Raw genomic sequence first — 18,030 nt, forward strand, 5'->3', positions numbered from 1 at the left:
TTACACTCTCCATAGAAAGAGCAGCAGTGCCCCCTGGTGGTGAGTTATAAAAGCTCAACAGAATCAGAATCAGAAAAAGGTTTATTGCCAAGTTTGTTAAACACACAAAAGGAATTTGTTGTGGTGATTGGTGCAATACAATACAAATATAAAATATAAAAGCAAATATATAAAAGAAAATGTATAAGCAAAAATGAACAATATGAGGTTTTTAAAGTGCCGGATATGAGTCTGTGCAAAAGTGACTTAGGATGTGCGTTAAAGGGGACCTACTATGGCATTTAATGTATATTTTAAACAGGCATTGAATGTCTTAAAAACAATCTAAAGATTGTTTTTTCTACATAAATCAGAAATTCAGCCTCTGGGCCATGTCTCTAGTTTTACCGCTTCTAACCTCCTCTGTGAGGGATTCTGAGGGGGCGGGGTTATGATAATGAGGCTCTGCGCTGATTGGCTGCTTGAATGACGTGTAGCAGGGGTGGGAACAAAGCCTCTCCGGGCAGAAGAGCCGGCTGTGTACACAAAGCGTGTCCCATGAGATGCGATCGAACTTGAGTGACAAAATAAATTCCATTGCTTTATTTTTTTTGTATTGGACTGTCCTAACTGGCCGCGAGTTTAACGGTTTCAGTGTGGACAGAGAGCGTCCGATGTCACGCAGCTCGACACGATAGTTGGACGCTCGCATGCAGTTATGACACGGTGTGAACGGATCTTAAAGCCTGAATTACGGTTCTGCGTTAAATCGACGCGTACCCTACGCTGCGGCTCTGCGTTGGTGTAACGCGGAACCATAAATCAGCCTTTAGTCACCTCGTCTTCACACAGGAAGATTTAATTGAATTCTAAACAGGTACACCACAGTTATTTACTCTGATTCCTCATCATTTCATTTTATTATGTTACAAGACAAATGAATCACGTTAACTGTAAAGAAATCACAACACTGAATTTTCACAAATGGCAACTTTATTGTTAAAAAAAAACAACATAAGTTGTATATAAATAACATTTATGCACTATTGCTGGCTCAAGGAAGGACCGTGCATCTTCTGAAGGTGTCGTTGAACAGCTTCAGATAATGATCTTAACTACGCTGCAGCCGTCTGGACATGTGGTTGGGTGGAGCGGGTCGTCCTCCATCCTGAAGGTCGTGGACTGACCCCAGTCTGAGGAGTCTTTGAGCAGGACACTGAACCCCACACTCCCACCTGATATGACGACTGGGCTACGATGTAGAACATGATTACTACTGTAAATATCCAGTACTGATACTTGAAAATCAAACTTGTCGTCAGTTCAACATTTACTGGAATTTAAACTGAGCAGAGAGAACTTGGAAGCAGGACTGAAGATCACAAAACTGCATCTGGACGAACCAGCAAACTTCAGGAACCGTGTCATCAAGATTCAGGTGTCTGTTCCGGGACTCTCCTGTGTTTCCATGGAGATGCCCTCTGACCCTGATCTCTTCCTCATCTTCATCATCAGCACCAGCAGCAGGATGGCAGCAACTATCAGGACGACGGAGCAGAGATGACGTGGACTCTGAATGTGCGGAAAGACTCCGCCCTCCAGCTCACGTCCAGCCGGTTGTCCAGACTCAGGTGAGACGCTGCACAGGTGTACTTGTGCTTCCTCTGCAGCTCCTCTTCATCCACCACCAGCGTCTTCCTCAGCTGGTAGAGACCGTTGCCGTTGGGCAGCACCGAGCCAACGGTCATTTCCTCCCCGTCCACGGGTTCACCGCCCCGCAGCAGCGTCAGGTTGATGTGGCGAGGGTAGAAGTCTGTGGCCAGACAGGTGATCTGGGCCCCGCCCCCCCCCCCGGCTGTGATAGGAGGCGTAGTCGAGGTCGAACACGACGCATCACCAGGTGCTTGTTGCTCTCCAGCAGGTGTTGCAGAGTCCGGGCACAGAAGGGCAGGTAGATGTTTGAGAAGCGCATCTGAAAGTAAATCTGCTCCATGGTGTCCAACTGGAACTCCCAACCATCACCACCGCCGTACAGGAAGTGGGTCGTGTTACACACTACGCTTTCGGCATCATGACCATTCACACCATCCCTGACCATGAGGAAATGATGCTGATCGTCTTCCTGGTCCCCACAAACCACCATCCTCTGTTGAATGTAGATGCCTGGAGAGGTCAGGTTCAGCTGTTTTCTGGCTATGTCCAATGTTGTGGAATTTATCAAAAACCAGTTCAGAAGTCCGCTCGTGGTATAGAGAGTTTTTTAATCAGTTAAGCCGGCGTTCGACATGACCAACACAGATCGTGTCTGTATTTGGTGTGTCGACCCAGATGGGTTCAGTCAAAGGGTTTTTATACAAAAGTTACAGGAATAAACCAGCCCAGTGAGAGAGGTGGGACCCTTTAGCTTTGGGACCACCCCTGAGGGATCAGGAAGTCCGTATATGTTCTTTGTCTCTGTGGGGGCTGGAAGTCTCGGCAGGGACGCCGGACCTTGCGTGACAATGTCCCGGCAGGGGTCCCCAGGAACTGGAACCCGCATGTCTATGTCATAAGGGGGGGCACAGGCCAAAAGCAATCCGCAAAGCGCCGCTGTGTCCCTGCAGGGGGGCCAAACGGCCAAAACGCTTCATCAATTCACAATTTTTTTTTTTTTTTTTTTTTTTTTTTTTTTTTTACAGTGGAGTACATCATTTTAGTAATAGTTTGAGTGATACATATGTTTGCAAGTAAACCTTAGACATGTGGTCGGAAACCAAATAACAACAAACCAACAAAGCAAATTCAAATATCAAGTAACCAACGTGTCCTAATTGTTCTTTAAACCAATTAAACAAACTACTTATGACAGGTGTATGTAACATTTTGGCAATATCTTTCAAGTGATGCGTTATTTCTTGGACTGTGGCATTGCGGGTATAAATGTACAACATTCAGTTTTAATGACAGCACAAGTTCCCCCTTGAGAAGCTAATAAATCCATCATCCCTACAGCAGTCATTTCTTGTGAGAGCATAGGCATGTCTTTTGCAGTGGTGTTGGCTAATCTTCAACTGCATGGGATAAATCTCTTATCTGTTCCAAAGCTGCCATGACTCCGTAATTTGGAACGAGGGCACCAAAAAATCTTGACCATGGTGTTTGTGTGTGTGTGTACAATTCTCTTTTAACAATGTGAACGATTCTCATGGCTGGTACCGCATGGCCCAGACCACATATTCCAGACCAACCGTTTGGAAGATATTCACAAGCCTTCACACCACAAATCCAGTAAACATCCTTTGGTAGAGGTATGGAACAGCGATTAACCATTGTAGCAAGGTAGCTATAATCCTCAATGGAATCGGGCAGTGGATTTTGGCTTGTTTTAGGCTTAACAAGCGGTTCTTCAGAAGGAGAGCATGTGGAGTCACAGTTTGGCCTGTGCTGCTCCTTTGCTCCCCTGCTCCCCTGCTCCCCTGCTCCTCTGCAGAGGTCCCAGGTGCTGGAGCTCAGCTACTTCCGGGTAGGAAGAAGAAGGAATCGGCTGGTTTCCGCTGCATGGTCGAGGAGTTGTGTTCTTGCAGTGGGATGCGTGGAACCAGGTTAGCGCCCCTCACACTCGAGTGTCGGTGGTGCAGGACGTGTTGAGCCTTGGACCAGCGAGGTTTTCTCTGACACAAACCCAGTCTCCGGGTTGTGGCATGGTTTGCCACTAGGAGGAGACTGGACAGCTTTTACTTGTCTGTGGATTGACTGGACAGCAAAAGTTAGAGCAGAACAGAATGATATCATGGATTCATCCATGGCATGGAAGTCCATCTTCTTCATATATACAGAACTGAATTGCTTGGTATGGTCATAGGTCTACCCATAATCCTTTCATGAAGCGTGAGTTTTGTGCTTCCTAATGGGTGTTAACAGGTGTCAACATTGTCCATTTAAGTCCAGTTTAAAATTCTCTGCACATACAAAAACATTTTCATACATGAACATTTTCATACAAGAATAATTTCATATCCCTCACATAATGTCTATTTGCAGAGCTTCAAAAAAAAAAATCACGGTGGGGGGAAGTGTTGATAATGTTTGCAATATTTTTATAGGATGCAAATCTTGGAGCTTATCAGTCTTTCAACACTATCTGACACATTCCCCCTTTTGCTCATCTGTGATTGCCAACTGTGATCAGCTATTCACGTGTACAAGGATGTGGGTGCAACAACGCGGCCGTCGTTGCTGACCCATAATTGTTTACATTTTTACAACCATGGGAATGCTACAATCCGTTTTTTCTTCACCTCAGTAGTCTTCTTGTAGGAGGGCTACATCCTTAGGAGAAACCAGGTCGTTAGCGGGTATTACAGGTAAGCCAAATTTGGCTGGACCCTGGAGGAAATCCATCAATCTGATCTCGTGACAGACCACAATTCTCTTTTGCTGTCAACATTATTTTAGCATAAAGTTCCCTGGGATTATCATCTACTTCCCTTTGAACTGTTAAGGCGATACATATTATAAAAAGGTCTGAGCTTGCTCTGGTGTGATTTTGGCGACAGCTGTGGGATTAAAGAGAATTCTTCAGGCATCAAGTACTTTACTTTTCAAATCATGTGGCAGTTAGTTTAACAGCTGTTTCCTCTAGCCATTTTTGTTTATTTATTTAAAATCTCTTACTATTATTTGGCTCCAAATTTTGTAGGCAACAGATCTTGGATTTTTTGTAAAATCTAGTCGTCATCAGAAGTGTCATTGTCACTTGATTCTTTAATCAGTTTCACCGGATAAAGGTTTTGATTTTATCATTTAACTGGTTCTCTAATTTCATTTTTGTCTGCGTTGTGTTTTTGAATCCTTCTAGTAGAGCCATCAGCTTTTTATTTTGATCAGTAAGCGAAGCTATTTGGGATTCTGCATTACGGCATCTACTTTCATCAAAGATCTGAGGGAGTTCGAAGTGCTTTTAGTTATTTTAACAATATTTAATACTAACTAAGTAACAAACAAAACTAACAAATAAAACTATCGGTACCGTGATTACCATACATGTATTTAAAGAACTGAAAAACTTCCCAAAAACTTTCCAACTATCAGTCTACTTGAGCATACAAATCATTCGGCTTAATGTAAGGAGAGCGAGTCGATTCTTACTGAAATGAAATATACCCCAAGTATTTGGGAGAGCTAGTCATCCCCACTTATAAAATAAAGAACAGTTCCTCTACATACAGTATGTCTATTTCTCACAAATATATCAGTGTTCTAACACTTACGGACCCCACGTCCTGCATATGCATAAGAATAGTCCCCCTGGACTATCTTTTTATTGGTACCAGACCAACCATGGCGCTCTTGGCCATTTCTCTCTTTAATGTTACCCGAGATATTAAACCTTTTTTTAGAAGAGCGAGTCAGATTCTTAAGGCAGGAGAAGCAGAACATTCTCACAACACAATCAAATTCAAGTGTTATGAAATTGCCAGCGTTCCTAAAAACATCTCTACAATAACGTTCCCAATAACACAAAAGTAATAAAATAACCCTCACAACCACACAGCGGACTTACCTAAATTTCAAGATAACGTCAACTTTCTCTGGCACTCCAGTTCACAGACTTTCGACAACAGCCCAGAAACAATAATTTGGGATTTTGAAAAAATGGACCCCTTACCTCTGATTTAATTTAGATAGAAGTCGCTGGTTGTGTCGTTGGTCTGGAAAAAGGAGTTCCCATCAAAAGTCTATTGTTATCCGGGTCAACGGCACCAAATTGTTGTGGAATTTATCAAAAACCAGTTCAGAAGTCCGCTCGTGGTATAAAGAGTTTTTTAATCAGTTAAGCCGGCGTTCGACATGACCAACACAGATCGTGTCTGTATTTGGTGTGTCGACCCAGATGGGTTCAGTCAAAGGGTTTTTATACAAAAGTTACAGGAATAAACCAGCCCAGTGAGAGAGGTGGGACCCTTTAGCTTTGGGGCCACCCCTGAGGGATCAGGAAGTCCGTATATGTTCTTTGTCTCTGTGGGGGCTGGAAGTCTCGGCAGGGATGCAAGACGCCGGACCTTGCGTGACAATGTCCCGGCAGGGGTCCCCAGGAACTGGAACCCGCATGTCTATGTCATAAGGGGGGGCACAGGCCAAAAGCAATCCGCAAGGCGCCGCTGTGTCCCTGCAGGGGCCATCCACTGCTGGAATGCTCCGCAAGGCGCAGCCATGTCCCTGCAGGGGGGCCAAACGGCCAAAACGCTTCATCACCAACCTGATCCTCATCCCCTTCATATTGTTCCACAGCCCATTCAAGGCGAAGTGTCCCACGTCAAGCTCCTCCCCTTTCTCACCTCCAGCACCGACCTTCATCACTCTGTTGGTCTCTGAGTCATAGTACCCCACCTGGATGTCGTCCAGCAGCAGGACCGCCGTGTACTCTGGGAACTGGGTTGATCCTGAGATGTAGGTGAGCAACACCGACAGCGAGTGCCTGGAGCCTAAAAAAATGCACAGAATTATGAGTAAGACCAGGGGTGAAAGTAAGCCGGATCGGTCCGGAACGGGAATCTGGAAAGAAATATAGACCCGGATCCCACAGGAAGGCATTTTGAGCAGAGTGGGAGGAGAGAGAAGAGTGGAGAGGACAGATGATCCAGCTGTTATTCTCAGTTTACTGATGCTCACAACACGAGCAGAAACTAATCAAATGTTAACTAGAAGGAAAACGTATCCCTTTATCTAACGCTGACAGTTTGTCCCTTCAGACGAGCAAACTACACTACAGCGGTGTAACGTTACATTTACACCGCTGTAATGTAACGAGCTGCCCACAGCGCCTCCTGGTGGCAGAACACAGGAATATACAGTGAACATATACAGAACACACCTGTCAAGTCTCCCGTTTAGGTGGGAAACTACCGTATTTCACCCCTCTTTCCCGCTGTCTTCCCGTATTAGTATTTTCCTGTAAATTTCCCGTTTTCTAATAGCCTATAATTATTTTTAAACCGCAAACTGAATTGTCACTAGTCTCGCCAGAAACTGCCTCTTGCTGCAGCCTGGGGGGCAGTTCTCACGAGGTTAGTGGAAACAACGGGAACAAACTCGGAACAACAAATCAGAGATGGATGGATGTAACCAGAGAGAGGAGACATTTCTGACAAAAAAGCAAAGACCTCGTGTAAATATCTCTAAAAAATGGAAACCGGATTTACTTTCCTAAAGAGGAGCAGGACCATGAACAGTTACGAGTTCTGAAAGTTATTTCAGCTGGAGACACAGAAACGTGCGTCTGTGTCATCAGTCATTGATGGCAGAGAGCCACATGAGTGAAAATGACAAATTAAAATAAAATGTAAATGTTTCACTTGAAGACAATCAATGCATATATAAACTAAAAATGTTTAAAATAAATAAGTGTGCTTTAATTCACTAGTGTTTTCATTTAGGCTCTATTATAGGAATTACCAACACAGGAATGTCCACAGCATTTCAGTGTCAACAAAGGTAGAACTAGCAGATTCTGAGCTCATAATTGTAGTTTGTAAGTGGTTGACAGGTAGTTATTTTAGATTTCTCATAAATCTGTCTTAAAATGTAATAATAATATAATACTGGACCTCGTTTGCGATGGTGGGACAGCGGCGGAAAATTTAACTTATTTTAAAATCCAAAACTTGACAGGTATGATACAGAATCGCCATCAAAATGCAGAGAAAGATTTACGACATATTTAAGAGAAAAAGGAAGTCCGACTCCGAAGTTAGAGATGAAGAAAAGAGGGAGGAAGCAGCAGCAGAACCAAAAAGAGGGGCAGGCTATTGACAGAATTAAGGGCCAACTAACTAAATAATGTTAAACTTTACTGTCTCAGAACACACACACATAACATTACACTGGAAATTATATTAAAATATTTTTTTTTATTTATTTAGATGGGATAATGCATATTGACACATAAAGCAGTGTAAATACAGGCTATTATCTAGCTCTGTGCAGCTCTCATCTAGAACATTACATGTCTATGTGAGAACAGCCTTTTTACAGTTAGTCTTACTCTGAATTAGGTAAACTAGTTTTACTTAACTTATAAACTATAAGCATACTATAATTTTAAAATTGTAAAATTGAATTTGTGTCTGAGGTTTGGCCCGTGGGGGGGCGATTAGTTCCTACAAGAACTTTATCCTACTGTAAATAAAGAAACACAGCTGTTTCCAGCAGTATTTGTTACCTGAACTCATCACCAGGTGGAGGAGCAGAAACCCCGACATCAGCTGGAGAACAAACATATTTATTACACTGCTGGTAAAAACCCGACCGTCTGTTTCTGAGTTTTTACTTTCAGTTTTGCAGATGAAAACACACGAAGACCCACGAAGACCCACGTAACAGCAGCGGAATTGATGAGTAGAGTCTGGTTCCTGACGGACGGACAGAGGAGGAGGACGGACGGTTCTGTTGTTTCCTTTCTTTTTCCTCTTCAACAATGTCTAAGGTGAATCATCTGAGAGAGTTTATCGGTCAGCGACTAACAGCAGCTGCTGTAGAAATATTGTCAGTGTTTGAAAAAAGCATCTTGGAGTATGAAGAAGAGCTCGACCGTCAGCGCAGACTGTTGGACCTCGCCTGGAAACCTGAAATCAGACTCCACAGAGTCGGTACGTAACCCTGGAAAGTTGAATGAATGAACACATGAGTATGACTCCTACAAGATCCCTTTGTTTCCAGTTAAAAGCCGTGGTGATGAAGCAAACCAACTAAATGGGAAACTCCCCAGCTCAAGCAGCTGCTGATGTGGGATTCGGAAACATCCCGAACTAACTTGTTGTTCTGTTTACTTGGTGCTGCCTTTCATGGTCCATTCACACTCTGGACCAGACTGATGTTTCACACTTTACACTTAATCCTTTATTCTGTAGAAAAGATGCAGATCACACTGGCTCCGTGTAGATTTTCTCTTTTTTTTTTTAAAGCAAATCCACATTGGAAGAATAATAACAAAATTAACTGTGTCAAAGGTTTGGATAAATCAAGAAAGATTCCCAAAGTGTATTCATTATTATTGATTGCAGTGTGAATTTTTTCAACCAATTGAAGTATAGCCATTTCTGCAGAATGATTTTTCCTAAATCCATATTGGTGTTTATACAGTATATTACAGTCCTGCAAATGTTTCATCATTCTGTTATAGACAAATTTCTCCAGGATCTTTGAGAAACATGGGAGAACAGAAATGGGCCGGTAGTTTCTAAATACACTATGGTCTCCAAATTTGGCAATTTTGAGGTCATTGGGTATTATTCCAGTTTCTAGGGCTTTGGTGAAAATATGGGTCAAAGTAGACTGGATTTTCATCACCAAATTGAGATGGAAGAGTGGCTGTAGACTTATCCATATTTAAAAGCTGGTTAATGACTCCCCAGGTAGTTTTTATGTTATTAGAAGCCTCATTGAAGTTGGCGGAAAAGTTATTTTTCTCGGCAGTTCTAACAAGATGATTATAATAATGTTACGAAATGTCTTATAGTTTGCTATATTCATTGGGGATGGATTACTGATGAATTTCTTATACAATCTATTCTTAGCTTTCAGAGACTTATGGAGATCTGGTGTAAACCAGGGTTTTCTAAATGCAGAGACCTTGTTTGATTTTTTGCTGACAAGAGGAAAGCACCTGTTGAATACAGAGTTGAAAGACTTGAAAAATGACTGATATGCTTGTTCAACATCATCATGGGTGTATACATCATCCCATAGGATGTCATCAACCTGCTTCTCAAAAACCGGCCAACATTTATTTTGTTATACACTCTATACCTTAGAACTAGAACTTGTAAGATGTGAGATGACACTGGCAAAAAACACGATGGTTGGAGGATGCTCATATAGGTGTTGATATGCAGTACTTGTATTTAGATCGTTATATATGACGCGGAAGAAGCCATTTCTAGGTTTCATCTGCTCCATTTTATCTTCCTATCTTTGTTTTACTTCAAGTTTTTACTCTGACACCATGTTATGATGCGGAAGAAGCCATTTCTAGAACAACAACTTTATTCTTCAACTGTCTCGATACCAACGCAGTAACACAAGAGTACAGTCACAGTGCCGCCTAATGGTCACACAGAGTAATGCACTTGTTTTCAAATAACTACATAGATGAAGGGGAAGACCGAAGATTCAAGACAAAGTTTAAACCTCACAAATACAACCAAACAATCAACACTGGGAAGCACTTTTGACTTGTTAAAATCCTATCTTTTTGTCCCTTTTTGTAATTCCAGAACTCCCACAAGAAAATGTTTGTAAGGTGGAGGAGGACGGGGTTTCCAGTGACCAGCACCTCGATAACCTGGAGAGGAGCTGCAGCCCGGACCAGGAGGAACCAGGGCATCCACAGACTACAGAACTGGAGGAAGACTCCAGCGGTCAGGAGATGAAGCACGAGGACGTAGAGGTGGAAGTCTCATTGGTCAATTTCGCTGATGTGAAAGTTGAAAATGGTGAACCAGGACCAAACTGTGGCCAGCTGCTGTTGCACACTTCTCCTGAAGCTCAAAACAAATATGAGGAAGGGACTGAAAGTTTACGCTCAGACTCCAGTAAAACTGCAGATCCGGAGCCAATGAGACGACAGGGTGACCATGAAGATGCTGTCCCGTCAGACAGCAACTGTAAATCAAAGCTGACCAGGACCCACATGGGGAAGAAGGCGTTTTCTTGCAGCACTTGCATGAAAGAGTTTAGTAAACTTAGTATTTTAATGGATCACATGAAGATCCACACTGGTGAAAAGCCGTACCTGTGCAACACCTGCAGAAAAACCTTTACTCATTCATCACTTCTTAAACGCCACATAACCACGCACACGGGCGAGAGGCCCTACAGCTGCAAAACACGTGGAAAGAGTTACAGGCAACATTCCCACCTCGTGGTTCACTCGAGGATCCACACGGGCGAGAAGCCCTACATCTGCAAAACATGTGGAAAAAGTTACACAGAACGTTCCAGCCTGGTGATTCACTCGAGGACCCACACTTGGGAAAGGCCATACCTGTGCAACACCTGCAGCAAAACCTTTACTAATTTATCGGATCTTAACCGCCACATAACCATACACACGGGCAAAAAGCCCTACATCTGCAAAACATGTGGAAAGAGTTACAGGCTACGTTCCCACCTGGTGATTCACTCGAGGATCCACACCGTTGAAAGGCCGTACATGTGCAACACCTGCGGAAAAACCTTTACTAAATCATCAAATCTTAAAAGCCACATAACCATGCACACGGGCGAGAAGCCCTACATCTGCAAAACATGTGGAAAAAGTTATAGGCTACGTTCCCAACTGGTGATTCACTCGAGGATCCACACCGGCGAAAGGCCGTACATGTGCAACACCTGCGGAAAAACCTTTACTGAATCATCACATCTTAAAAGCCACATAACCACGCACACGGGCGAGAAGCCATATTTTGTGCAAGACGTGCAACAAAGGTTTTAGCCGCATAATTGATTTGCTGAGTCACATGAAAAATCACCCGGAGGAGAAGTCTGGTGACTCGTGACAAATGAAGTTCATGTTGTCGTCCTCCGGGGGCAGCTGTCCACTCCTGTCTGACCCACAGAAGAAGAACCTGCAGAAGTCCAACCACCACCTCCTGTGGCTGATGAGCCTAATCCCCTCCCCACAAGGGTTGCAGGTTCAACCTGGATTTATGCTTCTCCGTCAACTTGACGCAGAGGGAACGATGTGGTTGTGTACTTTTTTTTTTTTTAAGTTCTGCATTGAGGTTGTTTGAATCCCTGTTCCTTCTTAAAATCGTATTCTTTGTTGCTGTTGGTAACTTGCCGTCTCCACGATGCAAATAAAGAGCTGTTAGTATTTGCTGAAGTTTCTTTAAACGTGACAGTTTATTTCGTTCATCTACAAAGCCTCTCTCACACGTCCTTTTTCCCGTCTGTTTCTTCTTCACTCACATTCTCTTTGTAAAGTTAATCTGCAGCTCCATGTTGTTAAACTCTCTCCATCTACTCCGTTCAGAGGTTATAGTGATGTTATACATAGTTCGCTGAAACCTGTTAAAGGCTTTATACATTTTAAAATCTGAGCTGCGCGTACATCAGATTATCATGATAATTCATGGGACAAACTAAGTCAAAATAATGTAATTAAAATGATCCATGCTGTGTTATTGTAACTATACGTTACAACATATTTGTGTACGTTTTTCATTATTATTATTATTATCATTATAATCATATTATTATATTATATTATTTAAATAAAATAAAATTAACAATATTATTGACTCACATGTATAAAATCAAGTTGTACTAGATTTACAACTCGTCTGACACATGATTTATTATAAAGCTGATGTTGAGATCCGTGTTGAAGCTGCAGATCTGCAGGTTGGAGAGCAGGAAGAAGAGGGAGGATCATCGGGATCAGATTCCAGGAAGAGGACAGACTTTGGATTTAACCCTTTTATATCAGGCATCCGTTTAGAAGTAAATGTCTTTTTACCTCAACTCATATTTAGTCAGAAATAATCATGAAAAATGTAATTAAGTTTTCATTTTAGATGGATGAATCATTTTATTGTTTATAATTCTGGAATATTACACTCTCCATATGTAGAAAGAGCAGCAGTGCCCCCTGGTGAGTTATAAAAGCTCAACATAAACCCAAGTGTGAACAATCTATCTTAATAATAATAATAAAAACACAAATAAAAAAAGACTTTAGTGCATCAACAAGAGGAAAGTTGTTAGTGACGCAGATTATTGGTACAGCGTGATCAGTACAACCAGCATTTAGCTCAGAAAACAATGTTGAAAGAGAAATGTCGTCAAATGAAGTTGAAAAAAGGGGATGCACTTTTGTCCTTTATCCTCAACTTCCTCAAACACGTCATTTTGATCCAGTTTGTTATTTCACTGGTCTTGGCTTCATCAAATGACACATCCAGGGACAGAAGCCGTGCATAGGTGTTCATCCTGTCCAGGTGTTGGAAGGTGAAGTGAAGCCGAAGCCATCGCTTCATCCACTGATCTGTTGGCACGGTAGGAAAACTGATAGGAATCCACTGTGTCAGGAACCATGGAGTTGATGTGGGTTAAAAAAAGATGATCTGCTCTGTTGGTCTCTGGAGAAGGTTTAATGAAAATGTTTCTCCATGAATAAGGACTAAAAAGAACGTAAAAGTTCAAGACAGACTAATTAACCACAATATTTAACCAATAACGATGAAGTCATTAATGATATGAATGAGGTGGTTAATCATTTTAACAGGTATTTTGTGAGTGTTGGACCAAAGCTGGCAGAAAAATGTGTGATCCTGGATCAGCTGATGGATGGAAGGAAACATTAATAAGTAGAAATCCAGATTCAATGTTTCTCACAGCTGTGGAGGAGAGAGAAATCATAGATATTGTAAGTAAATGTAAAAACAAGGTGTCAACTGACTGTGGTGATATGACAATAGTCAAAAAGGTTATTGATGGATTGTTAACTGACATACAGCTGTAATCAGTCGCTCAGAACTGGGACATTTACAAAAACAAAAGAAAACAGCAAAAGTCATCCCACTGTACAGAACTGGAGACAGACACCAATTCACTAATTACAGGCCTGATTCTTTACTCCCAACACTTTCTAAGATCGTAGAAAAAGTATTTATTTACAGGTTGGACAAATCAATGCCAATCAAAAGGCCACGCCCCTAATTACGCATTAAACTTCTTGCTTTATATAATTCCAACCTGCCACAATACGAGGAAAAAGAGGCTTCAAACCCCTGCAGAAAACCTGTGGGTGATTCATGCATGAATGAACCGTCATTCTGAGTTTGGGGGTTAGTTTGGGATCTTTATTCCCTCTAGTGGTTAAAAGTTGGAAACTGCAGCTTTAAATGAGTCTTGTATATCTATATATTTCACACCAAAATCAGTTTGAAAGTTTGATCAGTTTGATATTTAAATGTTTTAATGTCTCAAAGACTTACCATGTGTATTATTTTGAAGCCCATTGCAATAAAAGTTTCTTAACAACATAAATGTTTTATGACAAATAATAAAGAACACATGAATTAAAAAATATTTTTATTTTATATATTGATATTAACAATCAGAAGCTTATCATATAAATTGCGTCAGCTCTCATTGTGTCAGAAAAAATAAAACTCTTTCTAAACCTTCTTGCTTGTGTTGTTTTCTCAGATGTAAATCACTTTGGATAAAAGCGTCTGCTAAATGACAGAAGTCGTAGTAAACCAGTGATGGAAAGAATGTTGTATGCATTTTGTTCTAAATACTTTCGTTGGTAAATGAAATACTGACTGTAACTGCGAGAAGGAACTATGTCATTTGTTCAGACTCCACTGCAGCCCTTCAGAGTTTGACTTCAAATAAAACAACAAGAGAAGATCTAGTGTTGGAAATATTAATGGTATTGTGGAGGTTATGCAGAACTGGAATTACTGTGCAGTTTTGTTGGGTTCCTGCCCACATGGGTGTTGATGGCAATGAGAAAGCAGACAATATTGCTAAAAGAGCATTGAAATTGAGTAGTGAGGTAATTATGGAAATTCCTTTTGGTAAAGGTGAAGCAAAATCATGAATTAGAAAGGCAGTGAGGGATTCATGGCAGAAGGTGTGGGACAACGGTGTAAAAGGGAGACATTTTTATAACATACAGAAGTCAATTAACGTGAAGGTTTTCAAAGGAAAGTGTAGGAGAGAGGAAGTCATCATTTCTAGATTAAGATTAGGTCATACTAGTTTAAAATCAACTCTGTATTTAATGTCAAAGTCCGTGTGTGATAAATGTGATGAGTGTGATGTCACAGAGAATGTAGAGCATGTGATTCTTAAATGTGGCAAGTATGAGGTAGAAAGGAACGCTTTAAGAGACAGGATGTACGAGCTGGGACGGGAATGGAGTTTAGTAGGTTATTAGGGAGGAGTGAGGTGATGAGGGATTGTTATAAGGAAATCCTTGTCTTTCTTAAAGATGCAGGGATAGATAATAAGATTTAAATGTGGTTATCTTATTTTATTTAGGTATTTCCTTTTTCCCCCCTTTAAGTTAGACTGTAACCTGGTGTAATAATGATCCTGATGTTACACACTCCGGTACAGCAGGTGGCGGTAGAACCTAATAACGTTGGTTGTGATCCGCCATTAAACCTAGAGAAGAAGAAGGAGAGGACGGTTCTGTTGTTTCCTTTCTTTTTCCTCTTCAACAATGTCTAAGGTGAATCATCTGAGAGAGTTTATCGGTCAGCGACTAACAGCAGCTGCTGTAGAAATATTGTCAGTGTTTGAAAAAAGCATCTTGGAGTATGAAGAAGAGCTCGACCGTCAGCGCAGACTGTTGGACCTCGCCTGGAAACCTGAAATCAGACTCCACAGAGTCGGTACGTAACCCTGGAAAGTTGAATGAATGAACACATGAGTATGACTCCTACAAGATCCCTTTGTTTCCAGTTAAAAGCCGTGGTGATGAAGCAAACCAACTAAATGGGAAACTCCCCAGCTCAAGCAGCTGCTGATGTGGGATTCGGAAACATCCCGAACTAACTTGTTGTTCTGTTTACTTGGTGCTGCCTTTCATGCTCCATTCAGACTCTGGACCAGACTGATGTTTCACACTTTACACTTAATCCTTTATTCTGTAGAAAAGATGCAGATCACAGTGGTTCCGTGTAGATTTTTTTTTTAGATTTATTTATTCAGCACAGTATAAAAACAGAACAAGTAACATACAAATGTAAAAGAGAGATTGGTAATGTGCTAGGCTGAGGCAAAAAGCCCAAGGGGCTTATACGAGGCCTCTACCTGTAAAATACAGCAAAATATTGTACAAATATTTAAAATATGCAGAATACATGATTGCAGTCTAAAAACAAAGACAAAGCAAATAAACAGCAGCATGAATAGAATACATGGTATCTTCATGATTAAAGAAAAAAATAACAAATCTAGAAATATAATTAGGTAATCTGATCAATTAAATGTGTCCTGAGTTTACGTTTAAAATGATTGAATGAAGTAGAGGTAGACGAGATTGCTGTAGGTGTTCCATAACTGTATCTGATGGAGAACTGACACAAACCAGTACGGAACTTCAGGAGATTTAAATGATTAGCCTGTCTTGTATTAAAATGGTGCATATCACTGTTGAACTGAAAACAATCTTTACATGGCAAAGAAAATGAAACTGGCAGGAACAATACTTTGAAAATAAAATTGCAGGTTTGATATGTATTTAATCCATCGTAGGAACAAAGGGTACTGGAAATTTAACGCAAGTTTATTGAAATGCCAGGCCTTTCATGATGGAATTGAAATCATAATCTCAGATGTAAAGTGTGATGAATCAATAATATCTTATGTTGCTAAATGGGAATTCTTAAAATTTAAAATTCTAGAATTTGCTATTAGTTTTGGAAAATCACGTAACAGAAGTAACAAATGATCAGACATTATTAAAGAAGTAAACTACTATTGCAATAAAATTTTACAGACTGATGAGGATAAACAAAAATGACAAATTTAGCAAATTAAGCTTGATGAAATCTATCTCAGGAGAGCCGAAGGTTCTTATATAAGATCAAGAGCAAAATCGATAGAGGAAGGAGAAAAAAGCACATCATACTTTTGTCGATTAGAAAAAAGAAGACGGGAAAGAAATTAAATCAAATCACTGGTGATTAAAGATCAAACTGTCACAGATCCAGCTGTGATTGCCAGAGAAATAGTTTCCCTCTACAGTAAGTTTTATTCCTCATCTTTCTCTAGAGATGATGCTGACAACTTTTTTAACTTTAACAAAGATCTTATTCCAACTATAGAAAAAGAGTTTGCAGATTTATGTGATGCTGATATTTCTTCTGTTGAACTTGACCAGTTAACAGTTTGTCTTTGGACAAATCCCCAGGGAGTGATGGTCTTACTGCAACTTTTTATAAACATTTCTGGGATTTATTAAAGAACCGTTCTCTCTTATGTTAAAAGAAGCAACTAACAATATCACATTTCCCTCTAGTATGAAACAAGGAATAATAACTCAAAACCCAAAAGTGTTAGAAAATCTTAGACCGATCACCTTATTGAACAATGATTACAAAATTGTAACCCTCATTTATGGTAACAGATTAAAAAAGCACTTGCACAAAATCACAAGTGACTCCCAATCTGGCTTTATGAGGGGTAGATCCATTCACAACAATATTCGCTTAATCCTCGATCTTCTACACTATAATAATTTAATAGAAGATGATGGTTTTATTTAGATTTTTATAAAGCGTTTGATTCGATTGAGCACCCATTCATTTTTCAGTGTTTAAAATGAATTGGATTTGGTGATAAATTCCTAAATATCTTTGAATCCCTTCATCAAAGTTCAAATAGCTGTATATCTTTACCAGAAGACACATCACCTCGATTTACAATTAAACGAGAAGTAAAACAAGGCTGTCCTATTTCTCAATTTTTCTTCATAATAGCTACAGAAATGCTCTCTATCCTTATCAAAAATTCCAATATTGCACCTTTAGAGGTACTTGGAATACATGTAATCATTATCCAGTTAGCAGATGACACTATCTTCATGAAACAATTATCTGAAGTCCCAAAAATATTGCATAATATTGATATTTTCTCCAAAGCCTCAGGGCTGAAATTAAATTTGAACAAATGTGAGTTAATGCCAATTCACCATAGTCACTTATCAGAGGCATTTCCATCTCTAAAGATTCAGCAGAACGTCAAAAATAAAAATGTGTGGAGGGTAATTAATGAATGCCAAACCAAACTTAACTCCTGGTTATTAAGAGACATCAGTTTATTAGGTCGTATCTTCTTAACCAAAAATGTCTATTCCCAATTACGTAATCAAAAAGATTAATCAGGTTAACTTTGATTATATCTGGAGAAAGAAAATTAATTACTTTAGGAAAACTGAACTTACCAAAGAATTCAAAGATGGAGGCCTGCAAGCTATAGATTTAGATTTTATTAATGGAAACCTAAAAAAGGAACTGGTTGAAATCTTTTCTACACAATAAGAGCTTT

At 40.4% G+C, this 18,030-nt stretch overlaps 1 protein-coding gene and 1 pseudogene across 1 annotated transcript; one reads left to right on the top strand and one right to left on the bottom strand.

Annotated features, from left to right (window-relative positions):
- Positions 1–1,520: 1,520 nt before the first annotated feature.
- On the bottom strand, positions 1,521–6,552 carry LOC133440716 (hereditary hemochromatosis protein homolog; annotated as a pseudogene).
- Positions 6,553–10,679: 4,127 nt separating this feature from the next.
- On the top strand, positions 10,680–11,371 carry LOC133440447 (zinc finger protein 3-like; the record flags this gene model as incomplete). The annotated part of the gene is made up of 1 exon (XM_061717706.1): positions 10,680–11,371. A coding segment is annotated over exon 1 (690 nt), but the record flags the coding sequence as incomplete, so codon positions are not given.
- Positions 11,372–18,030: the final 6,659 nt, after the last annotated feature.

This window comes from Cololabis saira, chromosome 3, assembly GCF_033807715.1.
Source record: "Cololabis saira isolate AMF1-May2022 chromosome 3, fColSai1.1, whole genome shotgun sequence".
NCBI lineage: Eukaryota > Metazoa > Chordata > Actinopteri > Beloniformes > Belonidae > Cololabis > Cololabis saira.